The 16,182-nt window shown below is 38.4% G+C and overlaps 1 protein-coding gene across 4 annotated transcripts in view; it reads right to left on the bottom strand.

The window, feature by feature from the left end:
• Nucleotides 1–16,182, bottom strand: part of magi2a (membrane associated guanylate kinase, WW and PDZ domain containing 2a) — a 222,753-nt gene that overhangs the window by 55,287 nt on the left and 151,284 nt on the right. For 3 of the 4 annotated variants that reach the window (XM_084112370.1, XM_084112372.1, XM_084112371.1), the window contains exons 7-9: nucleotides 9,997–10,054; nucleotides 6,781–6,902; nucleotides 176–358 (exon numbers count right to left, since the gene is read on the bottom strand). In XM_084112370.1, coding sequence (XP_083968496.1) covers nucleotides 176–358; nucleotides 6,781–6,902; nucleotides 9,997–10,054 — 363 coding nt within the window. Of the gene's footprint in view, nucleotides 1–175; nucleotides 359–1,868; nucleotides 2,004–6,780; nucleotides 6,903–9,996; nucleotides 10,055–16,182 lie in introns of all 4 variants that reach the window. The other variant, XM_084112369.1, reaches the window with a different exon arrangement.

Raw genomic sequence — 16,182 nt, 5'->3', positions numbered from 1 at the left:
TGTCCCTAACACACTATCAACCCCAAAAAATGACAAATTCACACCATAACCTTGTCAGTAGTGTGGGCACAAACAGTGATTGAGAGATACTGACCAGCTGGGAGCTCTGTTTGAGTGAGAATAGCACATTAGTGCAGGTCAAACATTGTGTGTGTGTGTGTGTGTGTGTGTTTACCTGTAGCCATTTTCCCATCTTGTGCAGCAGGCCCGTCCGGTATGACGCTTTTGACCTGCAGAAACTCATCCGGTTCGTCACCGCCGATGATAGTGAAGCCAAATCCCATGTTGCTTTTCTGTAGGGCTGTAGACAGAAAGCTGCCCTTCAGCTGCGTAGGGTCCCGCGTGAACAGAGGCTTCTCTGCCAGGGCGAAGAAATGCAGATAGAAACATGAGATATTAATCAAGCAAAAGATATCCAGAAATTAATGGGTTACTTTGTAAAAGCCACTCCAAACCCATCAAAAGCAGCAGATCACATCACACTGGGGAATTGTGGGTAGAAGGCCAAGCGCTCAGCTTACAGCCAAACATACAAGAGCAGAGTGGGACACGATGGCTTGTTTTTTGCTCAAGCCTCACTTTTGGCTCTTTAGGCATACTCCAATGTTACACTCAACAGTGTTTAGCCCTGTCCAGGGACATCTCTCAGGACAGCCAAGACTTAAGCAAAAAAAAAAAAAAGCCAAGAGAAGAACCAACACAGGCAAAGTGGTTCTTCTGCTTTCTCAGAGTGGAGAAAAGCAATCTCGAAAACTGTTCTGGAGAAGCCGTTTCGCTGTAAGGACATTTTTTACTGAAGAGCTGCTTCTTCAAACTGAAGAGATGCCTACTTCAGTACACAGTATGGAGTTACAATATGCCAGCCTTAATCACTCCATCTTATTTTCTTAGTTGAGAGGTTTTTAAGTCTTTTTTCACTATCATCTAGGCCAAATCTAATCTTTTAGCAGTTTCTGCCATGCGTTTGTTAGGGACAATAGCTGGTCCAGATACCCTGCTGAAAGACCAGCATGAATTTCCGTGCTGATCCATGCTTGTTTGGTGCTGGTCTTCCTGATGGTCAAGCACCAGCAATACGTAGCTGGAGCAGCTGGTTGACCAAGGTAGCCTTGTTGGTTAAGATAGATATGGGTAAAGTTGGCAGGTTTTCTGGATGGTTATAAATTCCACACAAAATGGCATTCGTTCCTCATTTTACCTGTAATCTGATGTATTTTAGAGCGAAACAGTATATTCTGTAATGAGATTCAAATTAAGAGCAGCACTTTCGTGAGTTGTTCGGATCATGAAAAGCTCGATGTATCATGCTTGCATGATGTCTTCAGAGAGGATTTTGGGGCACTAACACTCAGTAGGGATATATCTGTGTATATTGCTTTCGAAATATGTGATGTAAACCCCAAGTTATTAATATAACATTGTATTAATTTGAATTCTAATAGGAATAATGATATGAACAATTTAAGCTACATTAAAATGAACTTTGGCACAATATTAAAAAGCTTGAATTTTAAAGCTAAACTGACTAGTCTACTCTCACAAATCGACTAGTTGGTAGTTGTTGATTACTTGGCTTATGGAAACTATAGCCATTTGTTATAAACCAGCATCCCAAACATATGATGGCGTGCAGTTATGCTGGTCTATTCAGCAGGGTAGGTGTACTCATAAAAATCCTGGAAGCACAGGCAAAAAGTAAAATACAAAACCAAAAAAATTAAAAGCCAACAAAAAGTCTCCACTGGTTCCAATGAAACTGAGAGAATGTTCCTTATAGGAACTTAAGGACTATGCAAAAACAGGCCAGGCGAATAGACTCTTGCTGTAGTCTCCCCTTGCACAAAGGGGGCACCGGTCTAGGGACGTACCATGCAGTCCAAACACACCGGCCCGGTACAGGGGGGCCTCGGAGAGGTCAGTGAGACTGTGAGAGCGCTCGGGAGCGGGACCCACATATGCCAGTCTGGCCCGTGGTAGGGTGGCAGAGGAGGGGCTCTCCTCCACTGTTACAGAGAACAAAAACCCTCAACTCACACAGGAAATCAAGAAATGTCATTGAAAGATCTAAGGTAGGTCTACTATGGACATAGAAGAGTTACATTTCAACAAGAAATTCTAGGGAGAGTTTGCCAAGTTGAACACACTTGTTGGTCCACCCATTACGAATAATCCGGTTTTAGAGTTTAAGGCTAGACATACAGTAGGACTGGGGTTGCATCCTCAACTCACACACGAAATCTGTAAATGGCATTGAAGGATACAAAGTTGGCCTACTATGGACATAAAAGTGTTACATTGTAACAGGAAATCTAGGTTGATTTTGCCAAGTTGGACATCCTTGTTGGTCCTGGAAGAATGTTCCCAACAATCAGTTTTTACGGCTAAATTTAGGGTTAGGGATAGGGTTGGAGTTGAAGTCTCACGAATATAATCATCCTATAATTCTTTCTTTGGTTTATGGGTAGTTATGGTTAGGGTTTGTGTCTATGGTTTGACCAACAAAAGATGTTGATCCAGGAACAAGTCCTACTTGACAAATTGTGGTCACCACAAAATCGATCTACTAAAGAAAGAGGAGGTGTTCCTATAGAGTACGGTCTGTATTGGTCAACATTTAACATTTGAGCATCTGAGAGACTGAGCATCCATAAATGATTTCTCATTCCTCTATGATCCATCTTTGCTTAAATCTCAAGGTACTGTACTTCTCTCTTGTGGACACACGATAATGAACTTGTAATAAACCAGTCTGACTAGAGGATAATGAAAACAAATCTTAATTCTACAAGTGAAAACAATAATTACATTAACAGTATACACAGTACTTCCTTTTTTGTGGAAGGCTATTTTCTACTCTAGTATGACCATATAAGTCAACATTTAAATGATTCTGGTATGGAAGATCTTGACTGGCCTGCACAAAGACCAGACCTATCTAAAAATATAGAATTTCTTATAGAAAAACTTAGTGTTGAATTGTAACACAGAGTTACATCACTGATGCTATTGTGTCTAGACGGGAGCCAGATGTTATATCATGGATGTTATATCATAACTAGATGTTATATCATGCCCTCCAGACATGATATAACATCTAGTGGAAAGCCTTCCAAGAAGAGCGAGAGCTGTTAGGGAGGACCAACTCCCTAACATTAATGGCGAATGGTTTTGAAATTAAATGTGGTGTTCTGCTTTCCACATACAGTACTTTTGGCCATATAGTGTAGGTATGTTAGCCTGGTTAAAACCAGACCATTCTCAGTAGTAACTGAGTTATGGTCTGGCAAAGCTTCATTAATAACTCATTTCCAAAGGGGCGTCACCAACGGACGTCACTCAAATGCCTCTGGGCGCGATTGGATAGACCTAAAACCAATCAGAGCGATCGTCATCGTGTAAAGCCATATGCTGCGTCCCAATTCGCCTAAGTTACACTACGCCATAAAAGTATGTACTCTTTTTGTGAAGAAAAGGTATTTAGTTTTGAATGTGTAGCAAAAAAGTAGGCAAGCTTTGTGACATACTACTTTGTCATCTTTATCGGACGGATCTGTCGCGTGCATCCTGTCACGTATCCGTGTCACAGTTAAAATCCTCTATTAAATCTAATTTAATTTCCTACCGCTTCACCAACGGACGTCGCTAAAATGCCTCTGAGCGCAATTGGATAGACCTAAAACCAATCAGAGCGATCGTCATCGTGTAAAGCCCGCCTCAACGTTTCTGATTGGTGCCGCGATTTCGACGGATTAGAAATGGGCTTGAATGAGCTCTTTGCCAGACTACTTGCAGAGCAAATCTAAATTTGCCGGAAGTTGTCTGGGTTTTTCCAGGCTATAGGTATGTTGGAGGTTTCTAATGCAGCCTGTTCTCTCAAAAAGATGGATTGAAACAAGTTAAAGAAAGTTCTTCTTGTTAACGCCCATTCTGGCTGAACATATTCTGCTCCTTACCTTTATGTGGGTGGCAGCATGACCATTCTGAATGGATAAACTAAAAAAGGAATTATTACTTACCATAATCAGTCCAAGGTCATATTATGAAAGGAGACACATTCTCATTTGATAACCGAGTCTCAAAGAAAACAGGAATCATTCAGGCGTAGCTCAAAGAGACTGTACAGCTATATTTACAGGATTAGTTCACCAAAAAGAAAAATTCTATCATTATTTACTCATGCCCATCCAAACCTGAATGTTATTCTTTCTTCCATGGAACACAAAAGGAGAAATTTTGAATAAAGTACTGTTTTATTCCTTTCATGCATTTACAATGAATAGAGACAAAGGCTTTAAAGAATAGAGATGCAGCACAGAGGATTGAGCAAAACAAAACACCGGTCATGAATTAGAAGTCTAAAACGATTATTTTTACAGAGAAATGTTGGAGGATTCCGATATAAGAGAAGAGGAGCTTGAATTTGTTGCCGAGCCCTATTTGTTTGAACCTCGAGAGGAGACTACTCTCACCTAAGCTTTCGCTACTCCTACATCATATGTCGGGTCAGAGGTCACACTTCTGCTGAAACTAGACTTGCATACTGCCGTTACCGGAAGCCAGTGATTATAGTTTATAAAGTTATAAATAGGGATGTCCCGATCAGGTTTTTTTGCCCTCGAGTCCGAGTCATTTGATTTTGAGCATCTACCGATACCGAGTCCCGATCCGATACTTCGATAAAAAAGAATAAAGAACAGCAAAAAAACAGATCCAGGATGTTCCTTATTTTTTTATTTAATTCACCTTATTTTAACATTCAACAATTCTTACAAACAGAGCACTTCTGTGAGGTAGCTTGAACAATCATTTATGTAATAAATAACATAAATTCTTCACCTTTGCAGGGCTTGAATTTTCGGTGCGGGAATGTGGGGATTGCGCATAATTTAAACCTTCCCGCAAGGTTAGCTTTTATAGTGCGAGAAATTCCCGCACAAATATATTTGCTTCATCTCAGAGCAAATGATTTAAAAAAAAATCACAGATGCGAGAAAAAATATGTCAAACTGTCTTTTATTTTCGAATTTAATTCCTCAATCAGTGCTGGACCGGCTTTCTCTGTCTTCAGGCTGTAGACAGATCATATGTTTCACGCTGTCAATGCAGTGGTCTGCGTTGCGCTGATCTTATTCACACTATCGAGTGTAGTAGGTGCAGCATTCTATCATTTTGAGTCATAATGAGCTGTTTGTGAAGAAATTATCCGCTTCCAAATTATGCCATTTTAATCAAGAAACTGAAACATTAAAAAACATGTTGCTCTAGTCTTTATGGTGTGCGAGTGATAGAGCGCGGCAGCAACGAACCAACTGATCAGCTTACAGCGTAACATTGAATGCTCGGCCGAACAGCTGATCATAGCTTTATTATTTTTCATCTCCATAAATATATCTAGTAGTAAAGCTAATGCAAGGGCTAGAAATCTATTAATCTTTTGCTGATACTTCCTTGTCATCATGGAGAGCGCAGTTCATGGTTGCATAGCAACGACAGACGCCACGGGAGAGCAAGCGCTTGTGGAAAGAAGGAGACAGCGGTGCGCCCGCGCTTTCACTTGTTTTTCACTTGGTTTTACACATCATACGTCTTTGCAACAAAGTGATGTCATGCCGCACGCGTTGCTGTTTCTGTGTGGAGTCAAAAGGGTCTAATTCTGTGCCACCGCATAACTATAGATGTGTTAAAAAATAATGAGAATATATATACATATATATCCGAGTCCTGATCGGGAGGTAACGTCCGATTCCGATCGTGTCTGAAACCACGTGATCGGGCCCGATTTCCGATCACGTGATCGGATCTGGACAGCCCTAGTTATAAATATGGATATTTTTCTTACAAAAAGGACTTTATTAACCCCCTGGAGCTTTTATGCTTTTTAAGATTACTTTTATGATGGATAGATATGCTTTTTTGGGCTTCAAAATCTAGGTTACTATTCACTTCCATTATAAAGCTTGGAAGAGCCAGGGTATTTTTTAATATAACTCCAATTGTGTTTGGCAGAAAGTCAAATAGACCAAGGATGCCTTGAGGGTGAGTAAATTATGGGATCATTTTCATTTTTGGGTGAACAAACCCTTTAAGGTACACACATAAAATGGTTTGATTTTGCTCACACCCAAATAGGGGCAAATTGGACATGCTTTAATAAATTATCTGTGGGGTATTTTGAGCAGAAACGTCTCCGACACATTCTGGGGACACCAGAGACTTATATTACATCTTGTAAAAAGGGGCATAATAATTACACAAAGCCAGTCTGAATGATTTATTTGGTCTTGCCTTTGTTTTTTGATTTGTTTGTTTTTTTGAAGCTTGAATTTAGCTCAATGTAAGTGCATGGGGAAATTAATTTCTCCTTTTGTGTCCCAAGAAAGCCATACAGGTTTGGAAAAACATGTGCTCAAGTAAATATTGACAGGATTTTCATTTTTGGGTGAAGTAAAACTAATAATTCTAAAGGTCTGGCTGTAAGAAAGTAATATGCTTAACAATAAGTTCACTCACAGATGGTACACTACCAAAGACAATGTCTGAGCTTAGATGTGTTTCTATGGAGACAGACACTGTGCTCATAAGAGGAATATAATAATAGTCATGAACACCAAGCCTCAATCAGCAATTCCAACAGATTTGATGTTAAACATGCCATTGCATGGAGTGCAGATACGTGTTATTATGATGTCATCAGTGTGCCTAAGGTTTAACCAGATTTGCATAAGTATCACACCTTAAAATTCCTCAGGTCATTTTTTAAAGATATCAGTAATACTTTACCTCTGTAGACTGTAGGTAGGGGGAGAGAGGACAAGCCCTGACTCTGCATCTGCTGCTGCTGTTGCAGTCTTCTCTTGGCCTCTAAAACTGGGTTCTCAAACTGAGTCCTTCGGTTTATGTGACTGCAAACAGAAAATCAGAAATAGAGATTCGTTCAAGTTTATTTCTTGAGTGATTACTTGAAAATACATGACTATTCAATATATGAGCCACCTAGCGTTCTGCCTTACTGACTACTGCCTTTTAAGGGAGTATTTTAACTGAAATGGAACCTCATAAGTAACTGATTTGGAACACTATAGGCCACAGCTACAGCATACCTATGAAAGCAGCTATTTTATAAAATCTGTCAACTCTGACTGCCCAATATCTGCAGAATGGCACTGACTTTCGGCAACTAGCACTGACTCGTCGACTGAAAATCAGGGCAAAAATATTCACAAAAGTCATGTAGTGTATTCCAGCCTTACGCTAAAGGTACTCTAACGCAACTAATTTTGCTTCAGGACCCAGATTTTATATTGGCCACCAAATGGCGAGCAAAAACTGTACCAAAACCGCTTGTTTTACAACCAAAAACCATTGATATTTGGTATTGAATGAACTATATTTATAATAAACACTCTTGACTCTATACACCATCTTGGATTAATTATTTAACTGAGCTTGCATGCAATCAGTAACTGGCTATTAAAGCATATATGAAGTTATGGCATTGGCCCCTTGCTTTGTGCACTTTGAAAACTTCTTTCTGCAAATCCTGCAATGCAATTTCTCATGGTTGATCAATGCAAATCATTTTGCCCACCCAAGAATTGACCACCCCCAGCAAACAAATACTGACACAAGCCATTAAATGTTATGCACTATACAAGAAAAAGCATGAGTGTTAATTTTAATACCTTTTAAGAAGTAATTTAAAGTCAAACAAGCTGTGGTCATTGAGTAAAACAGAAACCCAGTTAGTCTTTGTCTTTGTTAAAGAGTGATGTAAGAATGAGATCAGACAGTAATGAGAGCATCCTCTGATCTGGAAGAAAAATGGCTCTTTTGACTGTCTGTACAACACTTGCTGTCAGAGTTAATTCAATCTGTTTTAAAAAGCACTGTTGAAAACCATGCCATTTGAGAGTACAAAGACAATTAGGCCCCATTAAAATGCATTCTGTTGAAAAGAGGTAATGCTTTCTTGTAAAGACGTGGCATCTGTAATTACAGCTTTGTGCCAAGACTATGCAAGGTCAATTTTGAAAACATTGGTTTTAGATTTCTTTTGAGGTCTAAAGCTTGAAATTAAATCAACGGATCAAAGCATAATGAGCAAATGGAATTTGTCCCTAGTACTGTCCCTCTCAGTTTAGCTGACATCAGTTCTACACTTTCTTACAGCACATTAAGCCAAGGTTGGGCAAAGTAGAAACCAGCCTTGGAATTGGTTCTGGCTTGGTCCTATTAAAGGAACACGCCCACTTTTTGGGGCTTTAGCTTATTCACCGTATCCCCCAGAGTTAGATAAGTCCATACATACCCTTTTCATCTCCGTGCGTGCCGTAACTCTGTCTGACACACCCACCGCTAGCCTAGCTTAGCACAAAGACTGGAGGTAAACAGCTCCAGCTAGCATACTGCATACCGCCCAAGTAGCAGTGCTTCACCTTCTGAGAATATAGTTCCCAGTATGTATACGGTTAGAAGATGGCTGTGTCTCATGTGACTTTGTTATTTGTACACGCTGTGACTATACAAATTACAACATGTAAATAGGAAAATGTTGGCATTATTTTGTCACTTATTGGGAGCAGTATGCTAGCTGGAGCCATTTACTTCCAGTCTTTGTGCTAAGCTCGGCTAACGGTGGGTGCATCAGACAGAGTTACGGCACGCACAGAGATGAAAAGGGTTTGTATGGACTTTTCTAACTCTGGGTGATACGGTGAATAAGCTCCCAAAAAGTCCCAAAAAGTCAGCGTGTTGCTTTAAATACCAACTGTAGAGGGTAAAGTAATGTCTGTCAAACCTAAAAATACACACACAACACAAATACAAATGATAAGCTTTTTGCGTAATGTTCTTGTTAAGTGTCTCCTCTAAAAAGCCACTAGACACAGATTTATTGTAAATTACAGTCATTTCACACCAGATGCAGCTTCTGATCTGCTCAGCTGTTATCTTCCACAACATAAAACCCACAATTGTACAATTACTACTGAGGATGGGCCTTTCTTCCTTTTCATAGATAGACCAAAAATTAAAAAAAAAAATAATAATAGCTCTTGTTACTTAAGAAATGAGTCAAATTAGTCAAATAAGTAAAAAAAAAAAAAACTGATTACCGAATACAAATTGCTTTATGGAAACAGAACAGACAGACAGTCAGACGGATAGATGATAGATGGATGGATGGATGGATGGATGGATGGATGGATGGATGGATGGATGGATGGATGGATGGATGGATGGATGGATGGATGGATGGATGGATAGATAGATAGATAGAATAATTATGAAGTTTAAATAAATAAATTAATTTGCTCAATGTATCATATACAACTTCCAAGCAAATATTCGGGTAGATAAGATAAAGAAAAATCAAGTTAAACTCAACACCCAAAGGGGAAATTCACGTTACAGCAGGACAATTTAAATTGTGTGTATATATATATATATATATATATATATATATATATATATATATATATATATATATATTATCAATGTTTATTATATACCATTTAAATTATATATAATAAACATTGATAATAAATACCCAACAAAGCAGGTTGGTAGATGGACTGATTCTTTATGATTACAGTTCAATGCCATGAAGTTCCATAATCCCATCTGAGGACACCAGGCGAGGATGCAGTGCTGCTTTTATGATGCAGTTGGAGAGAGTGTGTGATTGTGTATCCACTTGATACTACAGCTGCATTATTGGCTCTAGGCTTGCTGTTCTCCTCTGTCCTGGGAGGAAGAGTAGCCAAGCAAGCCATACTATAAATAGTTCCACCTCACCCCAGACTGTGCATTAAGCAAAGAAAAATGATGGCACACACACGCAAACACACTGCAAACTGAATTAGGAAACACTGGGGCAGCTGTTTTTCGTCCTGAGCATGGTGCAGAAGCTATATAACCATTTAACACAGAGTTGTGAGAAAATGAGCCAAAGTGCCATTAAACTGTGTGTGTGTTAACTCAAGCAGTTGAACTTACTCAACATAGTAGGTTCCATAAATAGGGTCATCGATTTTCTCCCAGCCATAAGGAAGCTCTGAAAAACAAACAATAAATAATTCCTCTTTAAACGTTTAATTCAAAGCTAGATGTTGTAGTAGAGTAGAGTCAAAATTTTGTTTCATTACTATATATTGGGTCTTTATCTGAAAAGGGTGCCATTTGGACTTTAAGTGTCCCCATAACTTACTGAGGAAATTATACTGAGCTTCACATTATTATTTGAAAAGATTTAGTGTGCAAATGCAAAATAACTTTTAAAACAAAGCATTCATTTTATTCTTAAACATTTGTCACAGTCTTTCACAATATCTTCTAATTTGCAGGGCCCCATTCATCACCATGACATTTTAATGGGTTATACAGAGTAAAAAAAAAAGTTGCTTTTATTGAAATTAAAATATTGTGCTTTCATTGTATGCAAATTTTTTTTTTCAAAACACATTTCTGAAAATTGCAGAATTTATCTTTGTCCTTGTATTTGTTTGTTCACCTCTATTATAGATGTGATATTCCTGCTTTTAAAAATAATGGTCTGATTTTCAGACAGCTTAATAGTTAGGGGGAAAAGGTTTTTATAAGAGAGAAATATTGTTCTTGATACAAAATACAATAATATTTGTGATGTTATATGCTAATTAAGACTGACAATTGTATGTCAGACAGACAGACAGACAGAAGATAGACAGACAGACAGATAGATAGACATAGATATTTCCACAATTTTGAAGTAACTTTTTCAAATGAAATAAATAATTTAGTAAACAAACAATATTCTTACCATAGTATTAGCATAAATAGCACCATTTCCTGAGAATATGCTGTTTTCACTGTCTACCCTAACATGTTCTGTTGCTTAATAGTGCACTGAGTTAGTGTCACTCCATATAAGACTTACAATTCATTGGTCACAGAGACTGTGTCATTCGGCTGAAATCTTATTATTAGACTAAAACATACACATACGCTTCCACACTCGAATACACACGCTCCATACAGCATGCACACACGCTGAGCTTCAGACGAAAGTGTCAAGGAAACACAGCATAATTACAAGCACACACACACAAATCATACATTCAGCAGTGTCGAGCAGGCTGAAATAGCAGACTCTGTGTACATCGCACACAACTTTGTAAATTACAAGAGACAGAAAGTGTGTGATGTTCTCACTTAATCTGGCTAACACACACAAACACAATCACACACACATCAAAGCGCTGTTGGGTATTACTCTACTGCTGTGCAGTGAACTTGTAAAGACAACCGAGTGCACAGAACAATCTTTAGGATGAACATTTATAAGGATTTAAAGGGAAGTATTAAATGGGTTCAATAAAACTTTCATTTGTGCTATGAGCATGAATATATCAAATCATGCAGCTTGTTGAGGAGAAGTGCATTATTACTTTTCAAAATGATTGTTTTTATTATTTTTTCCTTGTAGGTGAAAAAAATCCCATAGATTTACATTGACTGAGAGACCCAAGCCATATCTAGGGACCAGAATATATATTGTACATAGCATTTTACAGCAACCACCTATAGGGCCAGATTTAGTAAACACATTAGCATAAGACCGCAATCTCATAAAAGTGCAGATGGGAGTGGAAAATTCTGCGGGTGATCTACCGACAATGCCCGAATTAAAGAACACAGACACAGACAGTCCATTAATGATAACTCAATATAAAAATAACATGGCTTGGTAAACAATATGTACAGATAACGTCTTTCTCTGGTATTCCAAAAAAAAAAAAAAAAGTGTGGAGAAAATTATCTCGCTTCTGTCACATGCTGTCTATTCTCTGTGGTGCCTCCTCCTATAGCGCCAACTATGTCATGGGATGTGTGTGTGTGTGTGTGTTTTGCCTTTATTTTGACAGGAGAGTAGAGAAAGTTGACAGGAAATGAACTGAAAGAGAGAGGGATTCCCATGAGGGCACATGGAAACTGTAGCTTGCCAAGCCATGCACTTATAATTTAAAGCATTTAAACTACAATCAAGCTACGTGGTAAAAAAAGTCATAAACCTGCATGTCATTTTAACCTTAACGACTATTTTACCTGATTTAACCCATACTAATTAGTTTTTCAAAGTGGGGATCTATGACGTCAAAATGGTATAAAACACCGCCTCCGCAGAAGAAGATCAACGCCTACTTCAACACTGCCTGTTTAGCCCCGCCCACCGATTCGCACGTTACATGAAACTCATTATAATATGCAAAACTGTTATCCAATCATAGCAGTTCAATGCGGCACGCCGAGCTAGGCTCAAAACCAGGGCAGAGAATAGCCTATTACTTATTCATTTTGATGTTTTTTGAATGTAAAAACCAAGCGAACGTCATAAGTTGATCTCAGACAACAATATAAAAAAATTTAAAAAGCCAGTTCATGACCCCTTTAAATAGTATCAATGTAATTAGTTACTTTTTGTAAGTAACTGGATGGATAAGGGTGCACTGAAAAAAATGGTAACTAATTGGTATCTAAATTAATAGATATTAGTATGTATTTTTGGTTTTCAATTCACAAATATGATTTAATACCACTATTTAAACCGAAATACATTAGTTTATACAAACAAAACCTGTCGTTCGCTGTGCCTGGTGTCAATAAAAGCTTTTATTGGACTAACAAGGAGGTTTTCAGTTCTGAAACGTATAGGATATTCTTATAGTATGAAGACCTCTTATATGTCAAAAGCTTTCTCAGTTCATCACCCCTTTAAAGAGACAGTATTTTTTATAAATATACAGCTATCAGATGATTCTATTTTATTCATTTAATTACAAAAACACACCATTCAAACATTATGCACACCAATAAATTAATAAATGAAGTAATACAATAGAAAACATGCTAATTTATTCGAACTGAGCCGAAAACACAGTGATGAACAACTCTAAATTAATCAGTGAATTGATAGTTGAATCACATGAACCGTGCGAACAAACCAATTCACTCAAATGAATTACATTTCCTAATGTTTTGTTTGAGAGAGAAAAGATGTTTGATTTGTTAATGGTTTGCATATCTGCAGTCCAAGTTTCGGATTCCCTTTTTGAATGACGAAAATAGACCATTGATATCTGCTGATATAGACAGATATTTACTTACACGCAGACGCAGAACGCACAGCTAGTTGACAATCACCTTTAGTCATTTTGGTGTGTTCAAGCGCAGCTATTGGCCGAGACACATCCGATGAAAGGCGACAACACAGTCAGCTTTGGTCGCCGCTAGTTCTTTGACATCGGCTTGGTGTGTCCACTGCACGTCAGTCAGGTTGTCTAAGTGGGCAGTGCTTGGCCAGAAAAAGCTGTTAAGTGGACCAGACTTCATACTGATAGTTTAACAAGTCTACTTGACTATGCGAGAGACCACAGACATTCTGCTGTTCTCAGATCAGCTCTCTGCCTCAATGTCAGTTTAACTGAAATCTGAACCAATTGATCTTGACACAAACAGAGCATAGAGCTGAACTAAATGTGTTTAGAAAAGAGCAGAAAAGGCAAAATGCACAAAACAAACAAATTAGCACACTGACAGAAAAGATCATTACATAAACCCCCCCTGTTCTCCTTTCACGTCACACAAACTGTTGCCATGGAGGTCTGTGGGATCAACTGAGGACTTTTACAAAGTAAAAGTGATATGTTAAAAACTGAATTTTAGAGTTTGGACTAATCTCATAGCCTCCAAATATAGAGTAACTCACCCTATTTAGCCCTTGAGAATCGTGAGCTCAAGCTAATTACCTTCTTCAGTATTTGCATTTTGTTTGCACAATATTTAAATAATCTTGCTATTTAAAAACCGGCCTGCCCTTTGCAGTGAAAACAGGCAGCAGTATCTTTTTGTTAAAAGCTTTGACCTTTACGGAAATGAGGGGGGTGGAGAAGAGAAGGGAGGAGAGGAAGGAAACAAAAGAAAGTATGAGGGAAAAACAATATGAACTAAAGCTTTATAGGTTTGCTGAATCAATGTTTACAGGCTCGACAAAAATAAAATAAAATAAAATAAAATGCCACTTGAGAGCAAAAAGTGGCTTTGGTGGAAATCTTTTAAAGAATTTACTAGGGAATTGATTGGTAACTGTTTTAGTTTTACAGGTAAGATAGTTTTCTTTTATTGACAGAAAAAATAAATAAACAATCTTTTTTTTATTTTTATTTGAGGGACAAAATCATCATGTGCCTTAGTCATTTTATAGGGAAAAAATTAGATGCATTTATTTGATCAAAAAATACAGTGAAACATTCATTTAAATGTTAACCATTTAAAATAACGGTTTTCTTCTTTTTTAAATATATTTTAAAATGTAATTTGTTCTCCAGGATTCTTCGATAAATAGTTGTTTTTTTGTTTTTGCTGCAAAAAACTGATTTGTTATCAAAAGTTGTCAGTTTTGCAGTCTTCCAATAATGTCAGGGCATACAGCACAATAAAATCGCTGTTAGTGTGAACGGTTGTGTTTTTGTTTTGAATTGATGGCCATTTAAAAGTAGCCATGTATTGCAAAAAACAAAAACAAAAGGAACATACAGTGAGGAAAATAAGTATTTGAACACCCTGCTATTTTGCAAGTTCTCCTACTTGGAAATCATGGAGGGGTCTGAAATTGTCATCGTAGGTGCATGTCCACTGTGAGAGACATAATCTAAAAAAAAAATCCAGAAATCACAATATATGATTTTTTAACTATTTCTTTGTATGATACAGCTGCAAATAAGTATTTGAACACCTGTCTATCAGCTAGAATTCTGACCCTCAAAGACCTGTTAGTCTGCCTTTAAAATGTCCACCTCCACTCCATTTATTATCCTAAATTAGATGCACCTGTTTGAGGTCGTTAGCTGCATAAAGACACCTGTCCACCCCATACAATCAGTAAGAATCCAACTACTAACATGGCCAAGACCAAAGAGCTGTCCAAAGACACTAGAGACAAAATTGTACACCTCCACAAGGCTGGAAAGGGCTACGGGGAAATTGCCAAGCAGCTTGGTGAAAAAAGGTCCACTGTTGGAGCAATCATTAGAAAATGGAAGAAGCTAAACATGACTGTCAATCTCCCTCGGACTGGGGCTCCATGCAAGATCTCACCTCGTGGGGTCTCAATGATCCTAAGAAAGGTGAGAAATCAGCCCAGAACTACACGGGAGGAGCTGGTCAATGACCTGAAAAGAGCTGGGACCACCGTTTCCAAGGTTACTGTTGGTAATACACTAAGACGTCATGGTTTGAAATCATGCATGGCACGGAAGGTTCCCCTGCTTAAACCAGCACATGTCAAGGCCCGTCTTAAGTTTGCCAATGACCATTTGGATGATCCAGAGGAGTCATGGGAGAAAGTAATGTGGTCAGATGAGACCAAAATAGAACTTTTTGGTCATAATTCCACTAAACGTGTTTGGAGGAAGAAGAATGATGAGTACCATCCCAAGAACACCATCCCTACTGTGAAGCATGGGGGTGGTAGCATCATGCTTTGGGGGTGTTTTTCTGCACATGGGACAGGGCGACTGCACTGTATTAAGGAGAGGATGACCGGGGCCATGTATTGCGAGATTTTGGGGAACAACCTCCTTCCCTCACTTAGAGCATTGAAGATGGGTCGAGGCTGGGTCTTCCAACATGACAATGACCCGAAGCACACAGCCAGGATAACCAAGGAGTGGCTCTGTAAGAAGCATATCAAGGTTCTGGCGTGGCCTAGCCAGTCTCCAGACCTAAACCCAATAGAGAATCTTTGGAGGGAGCTCAAACTCCGTGTTTCTCAGCGACAGCCCAGAAACCTGACTGATCTAGAGAAGATCTGTGTGGAGGAGTGGGCCAAAATCCCTCCTGCAGTGTGTGCAAACCTGGTCAAAAACTACAGGAAACGTTTGACCTCTGTAATTGCAAACAAAGGCTACTGCACCAAATATTAACATTGATTTTCTCAGGTGTTCAAATACTTATTTGCAGCTGTATCATACAAATAAATAGTTAAAAAATCATACATTGTGATTTCTGGATTTTTTTTTTTAGATTATTTCTCTCACAGTGGACATGCACCTACGATGACAATTTCAGACCCCTCCATGATTTCTAAGTGGGAGAACTTGCAAAATAGCAGGGTGTTCAAATACTTATTTTCCTCACTGTATAACC

This window comes from Abramis brama, assembly GCF_963993115.1.
Source record: "Abramis brama genome assembly, chromosome: 4".
In the NCBI taxonomy this organism is placed as follows: Eukaryota; Metazoa; Chordata; class Actinopteri; order Cypriniformes; family Leuciscidae; genus Abramis; species Abramis brama.
Note: the sequence above shows the minus strand (reverse complement) of the source record. Positions and strands in the feature narration are given on the sequence as shown.